Source organism: Thamnophis elegans, chromosome 12, assembly GCF_009769535.1.
Source record: "Thamnophis elegans isolate rThaEle1 chromosome 12, rThaEle1.pri, whole genome shotgun sequence".
Lineage (NCBI taxonomy): Eukaryota > Metazoa > Chordata > Lepidosauria > Squamata > Colubridae > Thamnophis > Thamnophis elegans.
The window spans coordinates 10,252,069-10,274,666 of record NC_045552.1 but is presented as its reverse complement, the minus strand read 5'-3'; the positions used below and the strand labels follow the sequence as shown (position 1 = coordinate 10,274,666).

Here is a 22,598-nt window from a genome sequence, read left to right as displayed (position 1 = left end):
TGTAAGCAGGGCAATAAAGATTAGGCTAGAAACAACACCAGAATATTTCCTTCCTGCCTTCCTTACAGGATTAGCCCTGTAAAGTGGAAAAAACAAAAGGAGATTTCTTCCAACAGCCGGTTCTCCGAACTGCTTAGAAAGTTACCAATCGGTTCTCCTGAATAGGTGCAAACTGGCTGAATCCCACCACTGAACTGTGGCCTCCGTGGCAGGGACTAGCGTGGCCCTTGAGAGCAGGCAGATTGTCGAGCTGAGCTTTAGGCATAATATCAACTCCAAGCAAGAGTCCGCGTGAATTATAATTTGGAAGTCTATGGATACCCCAAGAAGGGAGAGCTCTTTCCAACAATATTTCCCAAGAAGCTTCAGGTCGTGTGGGCCCAGGGTCAACGCATCAGCCTGGGATATGGGGGAGGGGTGGTGTCTCCTTAATTACCCCCAGAAGCTTCCCTTTCCTCGGTCATTTCCGCTGCCTTGAAATCCACCCGTGACCTCTCTACTTTTGAAAACACCCAGGGCTCTTGCTGGGATGCTCTGGGACAGACGGGACATTGTTTGACAAAGCTGGAGGACAAACAAGGGATCCTTTGAGCCATGTGAGAACAGCGGCATCGCAAGGCGGGCGGGGGGCTTGGCCTTTTGTTCCTCCGGCTCTCGAAGAGGCACCAGGAGCCAATGACAAAATCCAGAAACAACATGGGTGTGGGGGGCGGGGGGGGGGTTGGGCTGGCATGAAGGCTTCCCAGGGCATTTCTTCCCACCTCTGTCCTTCCTCGCTTGGGTGTGTTTTGGCTTGGAGATGCCATCTGAGAGCCACTTAGTGTAGGTGGCACTGATGTGAGAGAGAGAAAGAGAGGGAGGGATGGGTGGGAGAGAAAGACAGAGAGGGAGAAAGAGAAAGGGGGAGAGGGAAATAAAGAAAAAGGGAGAGAGGGGGAAGAGAGAGACACGCAAAAAAAGACAGAGAAGGAGGGAGGGAAAGAGAAAGAGGGAGAGGAGGGAGGGCAGAGAGAAAGACAGAAAGAGAGGGAGCGATTGAAGGAGAGGGGGGGAGAAAGAGAGAGGGAAAGAAGAGAGAGGGAGAGGGAGAGAGAGGAGGAGGGAGGGAGAGAAAAGAGGGGGAGGGAAAGAGAGAGAAAGAGAGAGAGGGAGAGAGAGGAGGAGGGAGGGAGAGAAAAGAGGGGGAGAAGGAAAGAGAGAGAAAGAGAAAGGGAGAGAGGGAAATAAAGAAAAGGGGAGAGAGGGGAAAGAGATAGCAATGCAGAGAAAGACAGTGAGGGATGGAGGGAGGGAGAGAGGGAAAGAAAGAGAAAGAGGGAGAGATGGAGGGAGGGGGAGAGAGAAAGACAGAAAGAGAGAGGGAGCGATTGAAGGAGAGAGAGGGAGAGAGAAAGAGAATGAATTATCTGCTGTGAGGCCTGCTCCTCCTAACAAGAAACAGACAGCAGGAGCGATGGAAGCTTGCTTGGCAGCCCTGCAGAACTGGGAGTTAAGAGAGCGTTTCATTTTATGAGTTGGCGAAGGCCAGCCTGGAGAATGGGATGATTCACTCTGTGTTCTCTCAAGCAATTGCAGCTGTACCCAGGGGAGCCGGAGCAGAAGGGGCTCCGAGGGCACCCCTGGCAACCAGCCAAGCCAAGTGGCGCCTTTGCCGAGATGTCAGGGAGAGGCCAACAGGGTGACACGCAGGCCCCAGGATGCAAACTCTTATTACCGAAGCCTCTTTCGCTTTGCTCAGTAGGATGAACTAAGGGGGGAGGAATAAAGCCCTCAATTTGGTCTTTGAAAGAACTCAAACGTCTTGTTGCCTTTGTGCTAAAAAAAGTGAGTTTGGAGCTGGTTGGTTCTTGGGTGGGAGATCACCACAAGACACTAAACTCTAAGATGGACTGCAGAAGGGAGGGAGGGAGGGAGGGAGGAAGGAAGGAAGGAAGGAGAGGAGAGAGGGAGGATGAAAGGAAGGAAGGGAGAAGGGGAGGAGGGAGGGAGGAAAGGAGGGAGGATGGAAGAAAGGAGAGAGGGAGGGGGAGGATGGAAGAAAGGAAGGAAGAAGGGAGAGAGGGAGAATGGAAGGATGGAAGGAAGGAAAGGAGGGAGGGAGGGAAGGAGGAGGGAGGGAGAAGGAAGGAAGGAAGGGAGAAGTGAGGAGGGAGGGAGGAAAGGAGGGAGGATGAAAGGAAGGAAAGAAGGAGAGAGGGAGGGAGGGGGGAGAATGGAAGAAAGGAAGGAAGAAGGGAGAGAGGGAGAATGGAAGGATGGAAGGGAGGAAAGGAGGGAGGGAGGGAAGGAGGAGGGAGGGAGAAGGAAGGAAGGAAGGAAGGAAGGAAGGAAGGCACGAACGACACAAAGAAAGAAAGAAAGAAAGAAAGAAAGAAAGAAAGAAAGAAAGAAAGAAAGAAAGAAAGAAAGATTTCTCAACCTTGGCAACTTTAAACTGTTGGCTGGGGAATTCTGGGAGTTGCCCACAAATCTTGAAGTTGTCAAAGTTAAGAAACAGTGCCCTAAAACCAACAGTCAGTACTTCTGTGCTATGGTTAAAAAAAAATGCATGGCCCCTGGGTGTAGGGAGGTCATCTAATGCTCCCGATTGCCAATTTGTCCCCAATCAAACCCCCAGTGCTGTTGTTCCCCCTGACAGCTGCCTAAGACTTACAAAGGATGCCAGAGAAAGTTTCCCTCCACATGAACCTCCCTTGAGTTCATTTGGGGTGATTCACCTGTGTTTGCTCCTGATTTATCTTGTGGCGATTGGAGGCCAATTTTTTTTTCTCCAACCCTTCATTCTTTCCAGACCTTCCTCTTATCCTGCTGCTCCTCGAAATCTGCAACAATCCTGCATCTAATTTTGATCTTATACCGTAATGGCTAAAAAATGTCAATCGTTGGCCATGTGCGTAGTGTAACAAATAAATGATTGTGTTGTTTTTTCATCCCAGATTTCTCTTTTTCGTTGCCTCTATCTTGCACTGCCTACTGCAGCATGGGGGGGATTAATGTCAGATTATACCAGATTCCCATTTTGGGGGTGGGAAGCCACTCTAGATGATCTCCTGCTAGCTGTGACCAGGGACATGACAGTGGGAGATGTACTCAGTCCCTCATTCAGGGGACACCAACCATCAGGTCACCTCCGTCCTATCCTTGCCCAAACAGTGAGCAACTGTTTAAAATAGGGATGTCAAACTCAAGGCATCAAGGCTGTATCCAGCCCACGGGGTGCTTAGATCTGGCCTGTGGGGCTGCTCTGGAAACAGTGGACCAGCCCCCGGTGCCTCTGCCAGCGAAAACAGGCTCCCAATCTCCATTTTTGGCTGGAATGGCCTCCTGCAACCCTTTGCCAGCGAAAATGGAGCTCAGTAGGGAGGGAGGGAGGGAATCGCTCCTGGGGGAAGGATACTGCAAAATCCCCATTCCCACCCCACTGTGGGGCCAGCCAGAGGTGGTATTTGTCGGTTCTCCGAACTACTCAGAATTTCTGCTACCGGTTCTCCAGAACCTGATGAATTTCACCCCTGCCTCTCTCTCTTCCAGGAGAGGAATTCCACAGGCCGGCCCCGGCTTCTGCTCTTTCTCTCCAGCTTGCCAAGAAACCCCAGCGCCAACCTTTGGACGTGCAACTCCCCGCTGGCTGTGGATCAGGGAGCCAAGAAGACATTGGAGACAGCATGCTGCCCTCTAGTGGATCGCGGCCATGCTGCTCAGTGGGCAAAGCTGGCCAAAGAAACCCCATGCATCTTTTCAACCGAGTGCCTCACGTCCAAAGCCGGCAGACTTCGGCTCCGTCATGGAATCTATAGACACCTGAGGCCCCGGCTGCCTGCCCTCCCCCCAAGCCCTGCAACTTGTCTCTACTACACTGATCCCCGCTCCCCGCCAGGGACACCAAAGGCGGCGATGCTTGGGACTCAGGCAGCTGGTCAATCCTCTAAGCAACAGACTTGGGAGACACAGACAACAAACTCTTTGCTGCCATCTAGGGGTCATCCCGTTTTTGCAGATTTATATTGTCTATTGATTTGTTTATTTAGAACTGAAGAAGCTCCGTGGATGAGAAGTGAAATACAATAACAGACTTGGCAGGGACCTTGTAGGCCCTATAGTCCAGTAATCACCAACTGGTGGTCCATGAGAAAATTTTGGTGGCCCACAGAAAAATTATTTGCATTTTTTTATAGTAAATCAATCTGCAGCCCCTTGGCCGGATGTGTGCAATGAACACTTGTGTTGCTTCAGAGAGTCTCTCTCTTCGAGGTCTTTTTGTATGGATTGGAGGGGGAAGAAATTCTGACTTGGGATCTGCTTCAGCCTCCTGGTGTGGGGCTTTGGGTGAAGGCTGGAAGGAAGCGCCACTGGTGATGAAGAGCTGGAGGGCCTCGTTCCAGTGGGACTGCATCATGGCCTGGAACTGGCTGACCATCTCATCCCGCTGAGCCTCCAGGCACCAGTACCCGGCCTTGCACTATCGCAGGTCTCCCCTCTGTTGGAAAGCCTATGTTCATAGTCCTCAGTGAGGTGCTTCTTCTGAGCCTCCTTCTTGGTCAGATCCAATTTGAACTGAGCTGCTTTGCCAACTCTTTCTCCTAGTGGCTGCTTAGCTCCAACAACTGCTTCCTGTTGGGGCCTTAAGGAGCCCGGGTAGTCAGGCGAGGAGTGGCTTGAAGGGGAGGGGAGAATAGAGGCCGTCGAAGCACACCTCAATGTGAGTGACATCAAGTTGGCAACACCCACCCAGTCACATGACCACCTAGCCCCACCCACAGTCATTAGGCAGATCGTATTAGTGGTCCAGGGGATTTAAAATTATGAATTTAGTGGTTCCTGGGGTCCGAAAGGTTGGGGACCCCTGATCTAGTCCAACCCCACCCATTCCTGCCCAAGCAGGAGACCCTACACCACTTCCGACAGATGGCAGTCCAGTCTCTTCTTGAAAGCTTCCAGTGATGTGGCTCCTACAACTTCTGAAGACAAGCTGTGTGCTAGCTGTTCCATGGGTTGATTGACATTTTCATGGAAAAACATTTTTTTGGGTGGGGGGAGAGGACACACAAGAAAGTCCCATTTTCTTTTGGGACAGCCGTGACCTGGATGATTGAGAATCTCCGTAAAGATTTCTTTTACTTCAGTTTTTCAAACTTGAGGATTTTAAGGGGTGTAGGCTTCACATCACAGGATTTCCCCAGCCAGGATTCATTCCTAGCTATCCTTTTTTTAAAAAAAATGTCCCTTTGTTTTAAAGCAAAGTTTTTCAAACTTGGAAACTTGAATAGGTGTGGACTTCAACTCCCAGAATTTCTCAGCCAGCAAAGCATCTTGAAGAAACACTCTAGCAAACCATTCCCCCCCCCCCAAACCCAGTGGTGGATTTCAAATTTGTTTCGAACCTACTCTGTGGGTGTGGCCTCCTTTGTGGGAGTGGCTTGCCGGCCATGTGACCTGGTGGGAGTGGCTTGCCGGCCATGTGTTCTCTCTCTCTCTCTCTCTTTCTCTCTCTCTCCTTCCTTTTGTCTCTCTGTCCCTTTTTCCTTTTTTTCATCTCTCTCTCACTTTTTCTTTCTTTTTTCTTTTTTTATTTATTTATATCTTCCTTTCTTTCTCTTTCCCTCTGTGAGTCTGTGTGTGTGTGTGTGTGTGTGTGTGTGTGTGTGTGTGTGTGTGTTTGTGTGTCAGTGGTGGGTTTCAAAAAATTTTGGAAGCTCTTCTGTAGGTGTGGCCTGCTTTCCGCGTCCACTGGTGGAACCTCTTCTAACCGGTTCGGTAGATTTGATGAACCGGTTCTACCGAACTGGTGCGAACTGGTAGGAACCCACCTCTGCCACCACCTCATTTTAAGGACCATCTTTTCTTTCTCCAAATGGCTTTTAGGAAAACATACTTGAAACTAGTTGGCAGAAGCAAATTGGGTTATTTTTCTTGTAGCTACCATGGTGCTGAACTTAAAGTGAGCAACTATTCATGATTGGTTGAGTGCTCTGCTGTGTGTATCTTTGCTCCAACACAGCAGTCATTTTATCACATTAAAAGTTGTGGAGAGCATGGAATGGCATTGAAGGACAGAGGGAAGAAAAATTGTGTATGTTACAACTTTAATTATACATACATTCAGCCACTGAATAATCAGGGTCTGAGACACCTTTGTCCTGGCATCACCCCGCCCTTTTCCACACCCTGAATTATCATGTTCTCTACTCATCATTGATCCAACTGAGACTATTCCAGGATGAAATCTCTCTGTGAACAGTGTCTTCCTCCTGTCTGTCATCTCCATCCATCCATCCATGTTCCCAGGAAAAGAAGTTAGCAGGGATTCCACCAGGACACTAAAGTGCTGAGGATTAGAAATAGGGAGAAGAAAGACGATGGAAGACAGTTTTCATTGGCCAACTGAAGTCCTGTAGAAAAAGGCACGGAAGCATCAGATTCTCCATGTCTTGTCCACAGATGGTTCGAAATGACCTTCCCCATAGAGATAGATGGATGGATGGATGGATGGATGGATGGATGGATGGATGGATGAATGGTTGATGGAATGATGGAATGATGGAATCCATCTTATGCAGAGTTGGGCAGAGTTTTTTTATTTGAAGATGGAGGATTGGAATGTTAGACTTAGACTTATATACCGCTTCATAGGGCTTTCAGCCCTCTCTAAGCGGTTTACAGAGTCAGCATATTGCCCCCAACAATCCGGGTCCTCATTTCACCCACCTCGGAAGGATGGAAGGCTGAGTCAACCCTGAGCCGGTGAGATTAGAACCGCTGAACTGCAGCTAACAGTCAGCTGAAGTACTGCACTCTAACCACTGCGCCACCTCGGCTCTGGAGTGGAATGGAGTGGAATGGAATGGAATGGAATGGAATAGAATAGAATATAATAGAATAGAGAGTGGAATGGAATGGAATAGAATAGAATGGAGTGGAATGGAATGGAATGGAATGGAGTGGAGTGGAGTGGAGTGGAGTGGAGTGGAGTGGAATGGAATGGAATGGAATAGAATAGAAAAAAATAGAAATAGGGAATAGAATAGAATAGAATAGAACAGAATATAGAATGGAGTGGAGTGGAGTAGAATAGAATAGAATAGAATAGAATAGAATAGAATAGAATAGAATAGAATAGAATAGAGAGTGGAGTGGAGTGGAGTGGAGTGGAGTGGAGTGGAGTGGAGTGGAGTGGAGTGGAGTAGAATAGAATAGAATAGAATAGAATAGAATAGAATAGAGAGTGGAGTGGAGTGGAGTGGAGTGGAGTGGAGTGGAGTGGAGTGGAGTGGAGTAGAGTAGAATAGAATAGAATAGAATAGAATAGAATAGAATAGAATAGAATAGAATAGAATAGAATTCTTTATTGGCCAAGTGTGATTGGACACTCAGTGAATTTCTCTTTGGTGCATATGCTCTCAGTGTACATAAAAATACATTAATCAAGAACCATAAGATGTAACCCTTACTGATAGTCATAGGATACTAATAAGCAATCAAACCGTACTAGAAAACAAATAAAACAATGTAAATTGTAAAGATGCAAGCAACATGGTTATAGCCATAAGGGGGAAGAGATGGGTACTAGGATGAGAAGAAGAATAGTAATACAGTCTTAGTAAATAATTTGACAGTGTTGTAGGCATTAGGTGTTTAGCAGAGTGATGGCATTCGGGGGTGGGGGGGAAACTGTCCTTGTGTCTGGTTGCACTCAAAATGCACTCATGCAGGAAGCCACCTACCGGGATCTAGCAAATTGCTACTGTACTTCAAGAAAGGACCAGCTGAGATGATGGCTGATGGAGGTTTCCTTCCCAAAATCGCAGAGCCTGGAGAATGGCAGTTCTGCAACAGGGGAAATGAAATGTCATTTATCTTGCTCAAGAGAACTGTGTCAGCCTAATGGACCAGACTAAGAAATCAATGCCATACAGGTAGTCCTCAACTTACAACAGTTCATGCAGTGACTGCTCAAAGTTACAGTGGCCCTGAAAAAAAGGTTTTTTCCCCACTCTTATGCCCATTGCAGCATCCCCATGGACATATGATTTACATTCAGATGCTTGACAACGGGTTCATATTTATGACGGTTGCAGTGTCCCAGAGGGGGTCATGTGTTCTCCCTTTGGCAACAGGCAAAGTCAATGGGGAAGCCAGATTCACTTAACAACGGTGTTCCTAGTTTAACAACAGCCATGATTCACTTAACAAACGCGGCAAGGAAAGTTGTAAAATGGGGCCAAAGTCACTTAGCAAATGTCTCACTCAGCAACGTAAATGTTGGGTTCCATTGTGGTGGTAAAGTTAAGGTGACCTCTATAGGTTAGGACTCCTGCCTCACGTTATGTCCCATGTGAACTAAGGAGGGACTTGGCTAAGTTGTTTTCTATTTCCTTGGTCCAGGCTCAAGCCCCTCTTATCTCACCACCGTCCTGGTAGCAACCCTTCCTCCTGTCCTTCAGAGCCAGAGAATGGAGCAACTTGCCTTGGCCAACTTGCCTTGGCCAACTCATTGCAGTCAACTTGTTATGGCCAACGTGGTCCATGGCCAACTTGCCACTCTTTTGAGCCCATGTTTCTTCACCGCATTCCCCAGCTGAAATCCCACTCAGGAAGTATTCGCCCTACATCACTGTACTTGTTAAATAAATCATGAAGGCCAGTGGTGGGATTCCAAATCTTTTCCCACTAGTTCTATGAGAGTGTGTGTCAGCTTCTGCCTTGCTGTTGCTTCAGCTGCCATGAAACGGGAAGGGGGGGGGCTTGTATTTGGGAGGGGTTAATTGATGTGCTGGAGGAATGTTCTAGGATGTACCGGACGTTGGGATTGCGCATGCGTGTGTGTTTCCCGCCTGCATCAACGGCCTCGACATTCCATCTTTCGGCCTGTCTTTTTGAAGTTATCTCACACCTGACACTTGAAGGACTTATGATTGGACTGGAGCTTTGATCCTAAGGGGGGGAACGGGCTATTCTATATATCAATTGCTTTCGCGCCAAATTAAGCAGACTTTGCTTTGCTACTGCTCGCTTACCATTTATAATTAGTAAAAGTACTTTTGATTTCCAACCATGGAGTCTCTTAGTCTTCTTTCCTAATTATTGGAATCCCCAGTTCCGGGTTATGCCTTTTGGTCTACAAGGGGCTCCTGCTGTGTTCATGCAACTTATTAATGAGATCTTGCACGATCATCTCTACAAGGGCGTTATCGTATACCTGGACGATATCCTCATTTATACTCGCAGTTACGACCACCACGTCAATCTGGTGCGCACTGTTCTGAAAAAACTCCGTGCCGCTGACCTTTATGCTAAATTGTCTAAGTGTGAATTTCACCAATCGAAAATTGACTATCTGGGCTACCGCATCTCCCCTGATGGCATTGAAATGGACCCTGAAAAAGTGAAGGCGGTCACTGAATGGGACGCGCCCAAAACTCGTAAGCAATTGCAAAAATTTTTGGGGTTCGCTAATTTCTACCGTCAATTCATTCCCTCTTTTGCTCAGATAGCCCTCCCTATTACTAATTTGCTCAAGACGAAAGGCGACCCGACGCCTAAGCCTAATAAGCCTTTAGACTGGAACATGGAATGCCAAGCGGCATTCGAGAAACTTAAACGCCTTTTTGCCGCTGAACCAGTTCTTAAGCATCCTGATCTCGACCGGCCTTTCGTCGTCCAGGCTGATGCCAGTGATGTCGCCGTAGGGGCCATTCTGCTGCAAGCCAACGATCAAGGTAACTTGCAGCCCTGCGCATACACCTCCCGTAAACTCACTGACACGGAGCGGCGTTGGGCGGTTTGGGAGAAGGAGGCTTTCGCCGTCCGTTGGGCCCTCGCTACTTGGCGCCATTTCTTAGAAGGCGCTAAACACCCTTTTGAAGTTTGGACTGACCACAAGAACTTGGAAGCGTTGCGAACGCCTCGTCGTCTCTCCCCCAAACAGATGCGATGGGCCCAATATTTCAACCGTTTCAATTTCACTCTAAAGTATATCCCGGGCGGAAAGAACTTCATGGCGGATGCTTTGTCCCGATTACCTCAATATAATTGCTCTCAACTGAGTATCGTTCAACCGCTCCTGGCAGCCCCGGTACTCACACGTCAGCAGACCCAAGCTCAGAAGGACGTGCCTCAAGATCTACTTTCTGACCTTAAAAAGGCTCTTCCTCAAGACGACTGGTTTCTGAACCATCGGGACGAGTGCACCATGCGGGACGATCTACCGTGGATTGGTGCTAAATTATACATCCCCGCGTCCCTACGTCTGGTCGTCCTTCGTCGCGCTCATGACTCCAGATTGGCGGGTCATTTTGGGTTCGTCAAAACTTTGCACCTCGTGAAGAGACAATTCTGGTGGCCCTCTTTAAAAAAGGACATTGAACTTTATGTGGCCAGTTGCCCAGTTTGCGCTACCGCCAAAAAACCGCCGGGGAAACCGCAGGGACTACTCCAGTCCGTCGCTCGCCCGGTTGCCCCTTGGAAGGAGATTTCTATGGACTTTATTGTTGAGCTTCCCGAAAGCCAGGGGCATACCGTCATCTGGGTGGTCACTGATTTGTTTTCCAAGCAAGTTCATTTCGTGCCTTGTCACAAAATTCCTTCCGCCAAGGCATTGGCTAAACTGTTCCTTTCACACATCTACCGTTTGCATGGAGTTCCCGACTGTATTATCTCCGATCGTGGGGTCCAATTTACATCTACTTTTTGGAAGGAATTTCTCAAACGCATTGGGTCCGCCCAGGGCCTTAGCTCCGCCTACCATCCTCAGACTAATGGCGGCTGTGAACGTACGAATTCCGTCCTTGAGCAATATTTACGTTGTTTCATCAATTATCAACAAGACGATTGGGTCGACTTGTTACCACATGCTGAGGTGGCCTACAACAACTCGGTTCACTCCAGCACGGGGTTCACCCCTTTTCGGGTCGTTTACGGCCAAGATTTTGTTCCTATCCCCAAATTGCCTAGTGACCAACCGCGAGTCCCTTCAATTGCGGACTGGAGTGAGCGTCTCAGTCGCATTTGGCCTCTGACTCTTTCCACTTTGGACTCTGCCCATAAGGCCCATAAGAAGCAAGCCGATAAGAAACGCTCTCAGCCCTATGAATACCGCCCTGGTGATTTGGTGTATTTGTCCACGAAATTCTTGCACACTACACAGAAATCAAGGAAATTGGGACCCAAGTATGTTGGCCCTTTCCCTATTGTGAAAGTCATCAATCCTGTTTCTGTTCGTTTACAATTGCCCAAACACCTCAACCGAATCCACCCAGTGTTCCACATCAACCTCATCAAGCCTGTTCGGGTTTCCCACTTACGCCCCCCAGATGAACCTCCGCCTGCTCCGTTGCTGATTGATGGGGAAAGTCATTTTGAAGTTCGTGAAATTCTTGATTCCCGCAGGCACCGTAATCGCATCCAATACCTGGTAGCTTGGAAGCACTTTCCCCCCTCCCACACGGAATGGGTTGATAAATCCCACGTTCGTGCTCCCCGCCTGCTACAGAAATTTTATGCTTCTTATCCCGACAAGCCTTGACTTTTCTCCCCCTCCCTCTTCTTTTTGTGTTTTGTCGTTTGTCTGTTTTGTTTGTTTTTTTCTTCCAGGCCTGACAGCCTTTTTTCCGGGGGACGGCCGGATGTCAGCTTCTGCCTTGCTGTTGCTTCAGCTGCCATGAAACGGGAAGGGGGGGGCTTGTATTTGGGAGGGGTTAATTGATGTGCTGGAGGAATGTTCTAGGATGTACCGGACGTTGGGATTGCGCATGCGTGTGTGTTTCCCGCCTGCATCAACGGCCTCGACATTCCATCTTTCGGCCTGTCTTTTTGAAGTTATCTCACACCTGACACTTGAAGGACTTATGATTGGACTGGAGCTTTGATCCTAAGGGGGGGGAACGGGCTATTCTATATATCAATTGCTTTCGCGCCAAATTAAGCAGACTTTGCTTTGCTACTGCTCGCTTACCATTTATAATTAGTAAACGTACTTTTGATTTCCAACCATGGAGTCTCTTAGTCTTCTTTCCTAATTATGGAATGGAGTGGTGCCTGACAGTGTGTTACATGCACGCCACACGAGATTGCCCTCGGTGTCAGCACTGGTGAGCTGAGCTATTTTTCAATAGCAATAGCAATAGCAATAGCAGTTAGACTTATATACCGCTTCATAGGGCTTTCAGCCCTCTCTAAGTGGTTTACAGAGTCAACATATCGCCCACACAGTCTGGGTCCTCATTTCACCCACCTCGGAAGGATGGAAGGCTGAGTCAACCTTGAGCCTTTGAGATTAGAACCGCTGAACTGCAGATAACAGTCAGCTGAAGTGGCCTGCAGTACTGCACCCTAACCACTGCGCCACCTCGGTTCAACAAATCAGCTGAGCTAAAAAACAAGGGAATATAGGATAAGGGACTACAGGGGTAAGAGGCCGGGGCCAACCAGTGGTGACATTTGCCGGTTCTCTGAACTACTCAAAATTTCCACTACCGGTTCACCTGAACCAGCTGAATACCACCTCTGATGAAGACCACAAGGCTCTTCTACAATGTCAAAGAGAAGACCTGATCTACCGTTTCTCCTCCCTCTCTCACCAGGGTGCATTTGGCCATCCAGAAGTTGCAGAGGCGGATGCGACAGTGCAGGTACACTTCTTCAGAATCCGCGATGAAGGTGAAAACGCTGAAGGAGAAGCGTCCCAACAGAGATACTCCATCCTCCTCCACGTGGACGGTGCCATCTTGAGGATTGGGACACCTGCAGAGGGAGAGGTAAGATCAGACAGAGGGATGAAAGTGGTTGGAAGGTACGATGAGATCAAAGATCACCTCCCTGTTTACCTGTGGCTCACCTTATCATTTATACAATGTGGCTAGTCCTCGACGTACGACCACAATTGAGCCCCAAATTTCAGTTGCTAAGTAAGACATTTGTTAAGTGAATTTTGCCCCAACTTGTGACCTTTCTTGCCCCAGTTCTTAAATGAAGCACTACAGTCAATAGGTTAGTAACCTGGTTAGACTGTGGGGGACGTTGCAACAGTCATAAGTCTGAAAAATAGTCATATGACTATTACAGCTCTGAATGGCCACTAAATGAACTGTCGTAAGTCAAGGACTATTTGCATTCAGATTTATATGTCAACCTAATGCCTTTAATAAAGTCTGTTTCTGTATTTGCAACCCAGGACTCATCAAATTCTGATGAATCTACCTTAGGTTTTACATGAATTTAACCATCTATATCAAAGGCAACCGATGCTGTATCTCCTCAATTTTCTGTATTTCCTCTTCCCACAAATCTAAGACTTTGGGGTGAATTTGAATGGTTGATCCCACTAAGTAAAAGTGGGATCCCACCTGCTCTTTCAGATGTTACTAAATGATCCTCACTACTGGAGATGCTAGTGAGAAGACAAGAAGCCCTCTCCATTCCAAAGTATCTGTTTCCTTCCAATTCCCATGAACAGCTTACTGGTTGGTGATGAGATCCCACCGAATGCTGGAGGAAGGATCTCTCCCCGGCGTGGCCCAGCACGAGGACAAGGTGACCACAAAGCGGGTGGGGTCAGCTCCCAAAATCTTGATGCCCACGTAGGCCCTGTGGTTGACCGTGAGCACAATAGGGCTCTGAGCAAACGGTTTGCTGTACTCAGGGTCTTGGTACAAGGTCATGATGGCCTGGTAGCGTCCTTGGCCGGAGGAGACGGTCATGTTAATGATGCTATCAAAGGAATACAACAGAAGAGAATTATCATGCTTTTTGTCCACGTTTTGGAGGAAGCGTTAAGGAAACGCTCAGAAATAATTGGACAATATCACTTGTGTTGTAGGACGACACAAGTGATGGGAGAGAGAGAAGAAGAAGAAAATGGTTAAGAAAAAGCAGAATGAAGGGCTCGGTGAGACTGCAGCAGAGGTGGGTTCCTACCAGTTCACACCAGTTCGGTAGAACCGGTTCGTCAAATCTACCGAACCGGTTAGAAGAGGTTCCACCAAAAAGCAGGCCACACCTACAGAAGAAGTTCCAAAAAATTTTGAAACCCACCACTGACACACGCACACGCGCGCACACACACACAGAGAAAGAGAAAGAAAGGAAGAAAGAAAAAAGAAAAAAAGAAAAAAGAAAAAAGAAAAAAGAAAGAAAAAGTGAGAGAGAGATGAAAGAAAAAAGGAAAAAAGGGACAGACAAAAGGAAGGAAAGAGAGAGAGAAAGAAAGAAAGAAAGAAAGAAATAAAGAAGAAGAAGAAAGAAAGAAAGAAAGAAAGAAAGAAAGAAACACATGGCTGGCAAGCCACTCCCACCAGGTCACATGGCCGGCAAGCCACGCCACAAAGGAGGTCACACCCACAGAGTAGGTTCAAAAATTTTTGAAACCCACCACTGGACTGCAGAGACCTTTGGTTAGATCCCGTAAGGTTGGTTGAACAGTCCTATAACAATTCTAAAGAAATCTTCCCATCTGTAAAATGGTCTACAGGAATAAGGAGATCCTGGATCAAATTCTGAGTCTTCTTTAATGGATGCTTAGGGCTAAGCTAAATGTCTGGGCTTCTAATCCCTAGTGCCACGTAATGGAGTGAGCTCCCGTTACTCGTCCCAGCTTCTGCCAACCTAGCAGTTCGAAAGCACGTAAAAAATGCAAGTAGAAAAATAGGAAACACCTTTGGTGGGAAGGTGACAGCATTCCGTGCACCTTTGGCGTTTAGTCATGCCGGCCAGATGACCACGGAGACGTCTTCAGACAGCGCTGGCTCTTCTGCTTTGAAACGGAGATGAGCACCGCCCCCTAGTCAAGAACGACTAGCACATATGTGCAAGGGGAACCTTTACCTTTTGCATGAAAACATGACCTGAATTTATTATGGACCAGGTATATGCAAAAAATGTGGTTACTGATCTTAGGATATACGGAACAATTGACGGTCCTTCAACACTAGTAGCTCCATTTGTAGAACATACTAAGGCTTCACTGTGATTAGATCAGTGTTTCTCAACCTTGGCAACTTTAAGACATGTGGACCTCAGCTCCCATAATTCGTCAACCTGTTAAAGTCCACACTTCTTAAAGTTGTCAAAGTTGAGAAAATGTGGGTTCGACTTTTTGTAATTCAGTGTAACTCAGACTATTTGATTAGATCATGATTCGATTTCTTGAGTAACCTTCAAATAGACTCACCGTGTAACCAAGGAAGCAGGATCTGTGAACTCCAGCAATGTATTTTATATCATGTCATGCATTACAACTCACTGCATTACAGTGCATCAGTTTTTAATCCTATGTGCTACCTAGAGATACCATGCGTCTGTGGTGGTTATATCAATATCATAAATAATAGTAAGTAACAATGGTCTATTTTTTCCCCCAGATTCCAAAAGAAAGGAATGGGCTATTTTTGAGGAAGATCTGCCACCCAGTGGTAGAGAAGGAAATTCTAACCACAACACGGAATGATCTCGAGATGTTATCTACTCAACATGGGCATGTTGACTCTTCCTCTACTGGTCTCATTGCTATCAATATTTTTTTCCAGTGCTGTGATCTGAAGCAGGGTGCATGGCTGGAGGCCACAGAAGAGAAACTAGACAGGAACATGAGTGTGAGGTGTGGTAGGAAGGGAAAAAGAGGGGGGAAATGTGGTGGGAAACAACCAATTAGATTCTTTTTACAATACAATACAATACAATACAGAGTTGGAAGGGACCTTGGAGGTCTTCTAGTCCAACCCCCTGCCCAGGCAGGAAACCCTATACCGTTCAGACAAATGGCTATCCAACATTTTCTTAAAGACTTCCAGTGCTGGTGCATTCACAACTTCTGGAGGCAAGCTGTTCCACTGGTTAATTGTCCTCACTGTCAAGAAATTTCTCCTCAATTCTAAGTTGCTTTTCTCCTTGATCAGTTTCCACCCATTGCTTCTTATTCTACCCTCAAGTGCTTTGGAGAACAGCTTGACTCCCTCTTCTTTGTGGCAGCCCCTGAGATATTGGAATACTGCTATCATGTCTCCCCTACTCCTTCTTTCTATTAAACTAGACATACCCAGTTCCTGCAACTGTTCTTCATATGTTTTAGTCTCCAGTCCTCTAATCATCTTTGTTGCTCTTCTCTGCACTCTTTCTAGAGTCTCCACATCTTTTCTACATCGTGGCGACCAAAACTGAATGCAGTATACCAAGTGTGGCCCTTAACAAGGCATTATAAAATGGTATTAACACTTCACGTGATCTTGATTCCATCCCTCTGTTGATGCAGCCTAGAACTGTGTTGGCTTTTTTGGCAGCTGCTGCACACTGCTGGCTCATATTTAAATGTGAGATCCCTCTCACAGTTACTACACTGTGAGTACAGTGTACATGGAAGACAGCAGGGAAGTTGAACAAAAGGACACAAAAGTTAAACGTCTGGGGTTTTAATAAGGGAAAGAATGCAAGTGTAATAGCTGCCCTGGAAAATTTGTCAAGCTGAACTCACTCGTGGATGGGATAAATGACGGATGCCATGGAGAGATTGATGTTTAGTGGGAAAGCACAGGAGAAGCGCAGGAAAAGAAACCGATCTCGGCTGATCGTCCCACCATAGGTGTTCTCCAGATGACCCTGCACCACGTTGGTGTAGATAGCATGGGTTGTATTCACCTACAAACAGCAGGAGGGGAAATGGAACAAATGAAACAAAAAACAGACATTGAAAAAGAGGACAACTTCTTGTTGTAAAAATATTATCTAGAGCAGGGATTGCTAACCTTTTCGTTGTCGAAAGCACGCACATGCCTACACCCTTAATGCACTATGCACACAACCCCCCATGCGTCCCTCCCCTCGCACATGTGTGCGACCCCCATGCATGCATCCCATCCTCCATGCATGCTTATGTGAGCCGTCCGCATGTGCACATGTCTCCCGCATGTGCCACCATGTGCAAGCGCAGCATAGATCCAAAAACCAGCTGGACGGTGGGAGGCACGTGCGCATGTGTGGTGGAGCTGGGCTGGGGTAACAGCTTGTGTACCTGCAGAGAGGGCTCTGCATGCCACCTGTGGCAGATATGCCATAGGTTCACTATCACGGATCTAGAATATGTCAGTCAAGCCGTATGCTCAGAAAACCAGATGAAAACGTACCGTTTTCCCATTTCAACGTTGAAGAACAGGCTCAAAACTGGAGGGGGTGTACCTTATTTTTTTCATATTTTCCCCAATTAGCAATAGCAATAGCAGTTAGACTTATATACCGCTTCATAGGGCTTTCAGTCCATTCTCTCCATCCTTTATGGTTTTTTTTAATACCACATTGTTCTGGATTCTGGAAATAATCTTGGTATCTTCCATGGTGAAGCTCAGCTTAGATATTGACCTTACCTGCAGGGGTGGGTTCCGGCAGTCACTGTTGCCGGTTCGCTTGCGGGCGCGCCGTGCGGGCACTTGATGTGCACTGTGCACACATGGGCAGTGCAATAAAAATTGTCCTGCGCATGCGCAAAAGCAAAAAACAAGATGGCGGTGCCTACAGCGCTGTGTAGAGAACCAGTTCAGGGGCATGGGAAGCCTGCATCGCTGCTGGTTCCAGCGACGCAGACCGCCAAACCACTAGCGGTTCAGTTGAATGGGTCCAAATCTGTAGGAACCCACCACTGCTTACCTGTATGGCACATTGGGGATTCTGATTCATCTGCTTTGAATTTTGTGAAAGCCTTGCCTAGAAGTCACCTTAACTGCCCTTCATCTTCTCCTTTTGACAGCGGGGTCTTCAAACTAAAGGAAGAACTATACTGGGGCCACCTCTCTGTTTCAGGTGCTACCTTGTTCTCCTTACCTCCATTTGGGTCCCACAGGTTTTCTGCACCGCGTCGAAGTGAAAGACGAGTCTGTCTCCCACCAAGGACCCCTTACAACTGTGGTCAGCCAAGTGGAGTCTCTCGGCAGGGAATCCGTCGGTGAAAAGAAGGCAGCGGGAGAGAGAGACTGTGCTTCCGCTGCTCGTGCAGGTCAGCTGGTAATCTGCGAAAGGAATGATAGAAATGATTTGGCTTAACAGATAATAGAGTTGGAAGGGACCTTGAAGGTCTTCTAGTCCAACCCCCTGCTTAGGCAGGGAAACCCTACACCACTTCAGACAAATGGTTGTCCAATTTCTTCTTAACAACCTCCAGTGTCTGGAGGCAAGCTGTTCCACTGATTAATGTTCTCACTGTCAGGAATTTCTCCTCAGTTCTAAGTTGCTTCTCTCCTTGATTAGTTTCCATCTGTTTCTTCTTGTCCTGCCTTCGGGTGCTTTGGAGAATATCTTGACTCCCTCTTCTTGTGGCAGCCCCTGAGATATTGGGACACTGCTACCATGTCACCCCTGGTCCTTCTTTTCATTAAACTAGACATACCCAGTTCCTGCAACCGTTCTTCAGTCAGAGATTTCGCTTAAGGATGATGATACAAATTTCTGAAATGAGGCACTTTGTTGAACCAAATGGCTACAACCAGGGTCAGGTTGATTTCTTTTCTAAATCGAACCTTTTCCTCAATAGAATAATTAACTTTGCATTTCAGACAGAAATGTTTAGATGTTGTGAATGAAGCAGACACTTCCCATGGTCCAGTGTGGGTTTCAAAAATTGTTCGAACCTACTCTGTGGGTGTGGCCGTCCTTTTGTGGGAGTGGCTTGCCGCCCATGTGACCGGGTGGGAGTGGCTTGCCGCCCATGTGAAGATGCCTTGTCAGAACCACCTTAAATTACCTCACACACAGCACTGGCATGCATAAGATAGGATGTAAACTTGTTTTTAAAAGGCATCTTTGGTTGCGTTAAAACAACTTCAACACAACGCAATGTTCTGATTGCACCACAAACGCAGTAGTCATCCTTACCTTTCACAGAGGCACTGAGTTTTATAATACGAGCATGATAGTGTAGAATAATCATATCCAAGGACCAGTGGTGGGTTTCAAACAATTTTGGAACCTCTTCTGTAGGTGTGGCCTGCTTTCCGGGTCCACTGGTGGAACCTCTTCTAACCGGTTCGGTAGATTTGACAAACCGGTTCTACCGAATAGGTGTGAACTGGTAGGAACCCACCTCTGCCATGGTCCCCAGTACCAATAAAGAATATTCGTTGGCATGAGGGGGGTCCTTGGTTTCTCTCTATGCATGGTTGTTTTCTTGCAGACGTTTCACAACCCAACTAGATAACATCATCAGTGCCCTTTGGGCTTCCTCTTTTTTGGGACACTGCCCCCTGCAGGCTCATTTACTGCAGCAACATTGAACAGGAAACTCAATTTGTATTCAAAGACGAATAGTAGAAAGGGTGGGGGGAACGAAATCAGCTCAGGCTTTGGCTTACCGTAGTCAGCCCTTTCGGTGGGGCTGTAAGATTTATGGCAGAAGCAGCCCCATTTTCCTCCCCTTTCCCCACACCATTCATTGTCTCCACAAGCCAAGTCCAGGCAGGGGTCAGTGGCAGCTGCAGAAAGAACAAGAGGTTTACTAGCAACAGATTTGGCCCTTCTGATTTTCCTCTCCCCTTTCTTGGATTAAGCAATGATGACAGTGATTCAGGGCATTTCAATAATCCCAAGGTTGTTTGTTGTAGCTCTCCAGAATCTTCATTAGGAATCAGATGTCAGGCCTGCAATTATATTCCTTGTAGAATTTTGGCCTGCAACACTTTCTCTTATTTCAATATGCTGTTTTATTAGTATAGTCGATGGGAGGGGGAAATAGACAGGAGTAGGATTGTGGAATGTATTGTTTTCATTCTTTACTAGAAGCCAAGGTCATCCTTTGTCTCTGCACTTTTACACCTGACCAGAAGCAGCTCGGTGTGGACGCCAGCGTGGAAGAAGAAGATTGGACCATGTGACGGATTGTGGGTGTGGGGACAAGATCATAAACTTTTAACTGGGTGGAATTCTGATGTCATTTCCAGAAATGCTAAGATGTCTGCTTTATTAAATTGGAACTTTAAGGATCGTTTTGCCTTGGACTCTGATTTAATTCTACATGATACTTGGAACGCTGACATCAGATTTGTCAGCCTAAAGGAGCCAATAAAGACATGACCTGTTGAAGATATCTGGGGGCAGAAAAACTGGAAGTGGATTTATGGAATGGACGCTGAATTATTATATCCTGCCCTAAATGTTTCTCCTTGTGCTTAGTTTTCTTCCTCCCCCCCCCCCATCTTTTGGCTTCCTTCTCCATTTCTTTTTCTTCCTTACTCTATAATAGTTTGTAGGACTTTTTACCTCTTTTTATCACTTTTAATCATCAAAACCATAAAAAAGTGAAAGCTAGAATATTTCTGACATGTGATGCCACACCTGGAAAAATACGACATACTTCACTTAATCCCCCAGGGAAAGATCGAAGGCAAATGAGGTCCAGGCAGAAGAAGAACATTGTGGCTTCAAAATCTAAGGGATTGGTTTGGACAAAACTCAGCAGCGCTTTTTTGTGCGCTGTTGATAAAAATAAGATTGGCAGCATGATCGCCAATGTCCGACAATGGATATGGAAGGAGAGAGGAGGAGGAGGAGGAAGAGGAGGAGGAGAAGAAGAGGGAGGAGGAGGAGAAGAAGAAGAAGAAGAAAAAAAGAAAGAAGAAGAAGAAGAAGAAGAGAAAATGAATGATAAACTTTAATAAAATTATTTATATACATTAAAAAGAGATCCTCCAAAATTTGTTAGACAATAGAGAGATGGAAACTCACGGCATTGAACGGAAGCCCTCCATCCTGGGATCTGAATTCCCTCAAGGAGGCACATTTCCTCATAAGCTGCAAGGCCAATGCACAGCACGTTGTTATGCCTCCCGTAGTGGCATAAATCATACAGGCAGGCCAAATAAAACGGGGAAGGATCCACGTGCCAGGAGCACTTGGCAAAAGGTCCCGTTTGGTTGACCAAAATCCCACAGAGCTGTTCGTATTCCCACGGGTTTTCACAGGGCTCCAGGGTGGAATTGTCATCCAAACACCTTAATAAAACAACGACAACAACAACAACAACAACAAAACAAGAGGTCTTGCTTTTGTTAGAAGCTCCAAAGCAAAATGTAAACAAATACAAGAAGGAGCTTTGAAGACGTGTGGATGTCAACTCTCAGAATTCTTCAACCAGGGGAAGTTGTGGAAGTCCGCACAATTTCAAGATGCCAAAGTTGAGTAACGCAACTCTAGCAAATGCAGGAAACGGAGCAACGACGTTTTATCAGACACGTTGTTGATTCCGATGGTGGTGCATTATTAGCAATAGCATAAAATGTATTCCTAGCACAATAAATACACACAAAAGTCAACATCACAATCTAGTAATACATCCGTAATGCCATCAAGCTGTGGCAGGATTTCTTTCATACACAGGTGTGCATCTATTTGCACCTATTTTGGAATGTCTAATGACTTTGATGCCACTGGACTCAACGAAGCAGAGAGGCTTCACATGGCATCTTTGAATCTTTTCTTACCCTGCTGGGCTGGTCTCGGTTTTCCAGGCATTGCCAAAGTGCAAATCGTTCTGGGCTCTGCTTCCATCGGGCAACACTTTATCATCCTCTAGAATACCATTAAAATTCCCACACATCCCGCACAGCTTCTGCTGGTACTCAGGTCCCACTTTGATGAACAGAGTGTGTTGGCCATTGTAATGGATTTCTACATTTGCTGCTAATTTTACAATCACCATGTTTTTTATCTTGGAAATGAAGCCTGTGAGTTCCAGGGTATAGGGAAGTTCCACAATTTCCTGGTTGACCTGAAAAAAGGAAAGTAGAATTAGAGAAGTGAACTGGCTAGGTCATGTCTAAATTATGAATGTGGCAATTTTTTTATTCCCCCTTTCCTATAATGTTGGGATTTGGGAGTCATTCATTAAAGCTGAAGGGTGGAAATTTTAGGAGATGAAAGTATTCATTCACAATGCAGTGACAGCTGTATTTTGCTAATCTGAAGATTATCAACTCTGATTGTGTTTTATGCAGGAGAAATTCAGTTGACAATCCATTGGCTCAGTGGTGATTGGAGACTTAAACACATAAGGGGATATTGCTCCCGCCACCTTGAGTCTGGAAGCAGTTCCATAGGTGGAAGGCATACACCTTTTGGTGAGGTACTGACGTTTAGTACTGTAAGGAGCTCCGGACCGCTCCTAAGTGAAGGAGTGGGATGTCTGCCAGTTTGAAGTGAGGTAATGGAATGTGAGGCAACTGGCAGTTGGAACAGAGTTCTTTTCAGGTGGGGAGGGGGAGTAGAACTCCTTAGCATCAGATTCAGAGTGTGTTAATTATTGCACAAGAAATACTAATGATCTGATGGTCATTTCAAAAAAATCCTTTCTTAGTGAGCACCTAGAGGTCCAGAGGAATGTAAGTGCCAAATTTCAAGTTTGTAGGATTTATAATTCTGGAGATTTCGTGATGAGTGAGTGGTACTTGCTTTTTATATACTGTATATAGATTAAATGAATTAGTGAAGAAAAAGGCCATTAATGGTCACAGACCAGCCCTAAACTCAAAGACAACTTGTGTCTAAATATCACTTTCTGGGGAATATAAACAGGACAGCAACAGACTTCCAACAGACATCTGAAGAGCCGCAGTGGTGCAGTGGTTAAAGTGCAG

At 46.5% G+C, this 22,598-nt stretch overlaps 1 protein-coding gene across 1 annotated transcript in view; it reads right to left on the bottom strand.

The window, feature by feature from the left end:
* Positions 1-6,066: 6,066 nt before the first annotated feature.
* The window catches only part of LOC116515438 (alpha-tectorin-like), a 39,825-nt gene continuing 23,293 nt past the window's right edge, over positions 6,067-22,598 (bottom strand). Inside the window, exons 12-20 of the mRNA XM_032227480.1 lie at positions 21,447-21,733; positions 20,692-20,957; positions 19,323-19,442; positions 17,800-17,984; positions 16,460-16,623; positions 13,456-13,704; positions 12,576-12,738; positions 7,722-7,824; positions 6,067-6,325 (exon numbers count right to left, since the gene is read on the bottom strand). Of these exons, the coding sequence (XP_032083371.1) occupies positions 6,318-6,325; positions 7,722-7,824; positions 12,576-12,738; positions 13,456-13,704; positions 16,460-16,623; positions 17,800-17,984; positions 19,323-19,442; positions 20,692-20,957; positions 21,447-21,733 (1,545 nt within the window). The 3' untranslated portion in view covers positions 6,067-6,317. The remainder of the gene's footprint in view (positions 6,326-7,721; positions 7,825-12,575; positions 12,739-13,455; positions 13,705-16,459; positions 16,624-17,799; positions 17,985-19,322; positions 19,443-20,691; positions 20,958-21,446; positions 21,734-22,598) is intronic.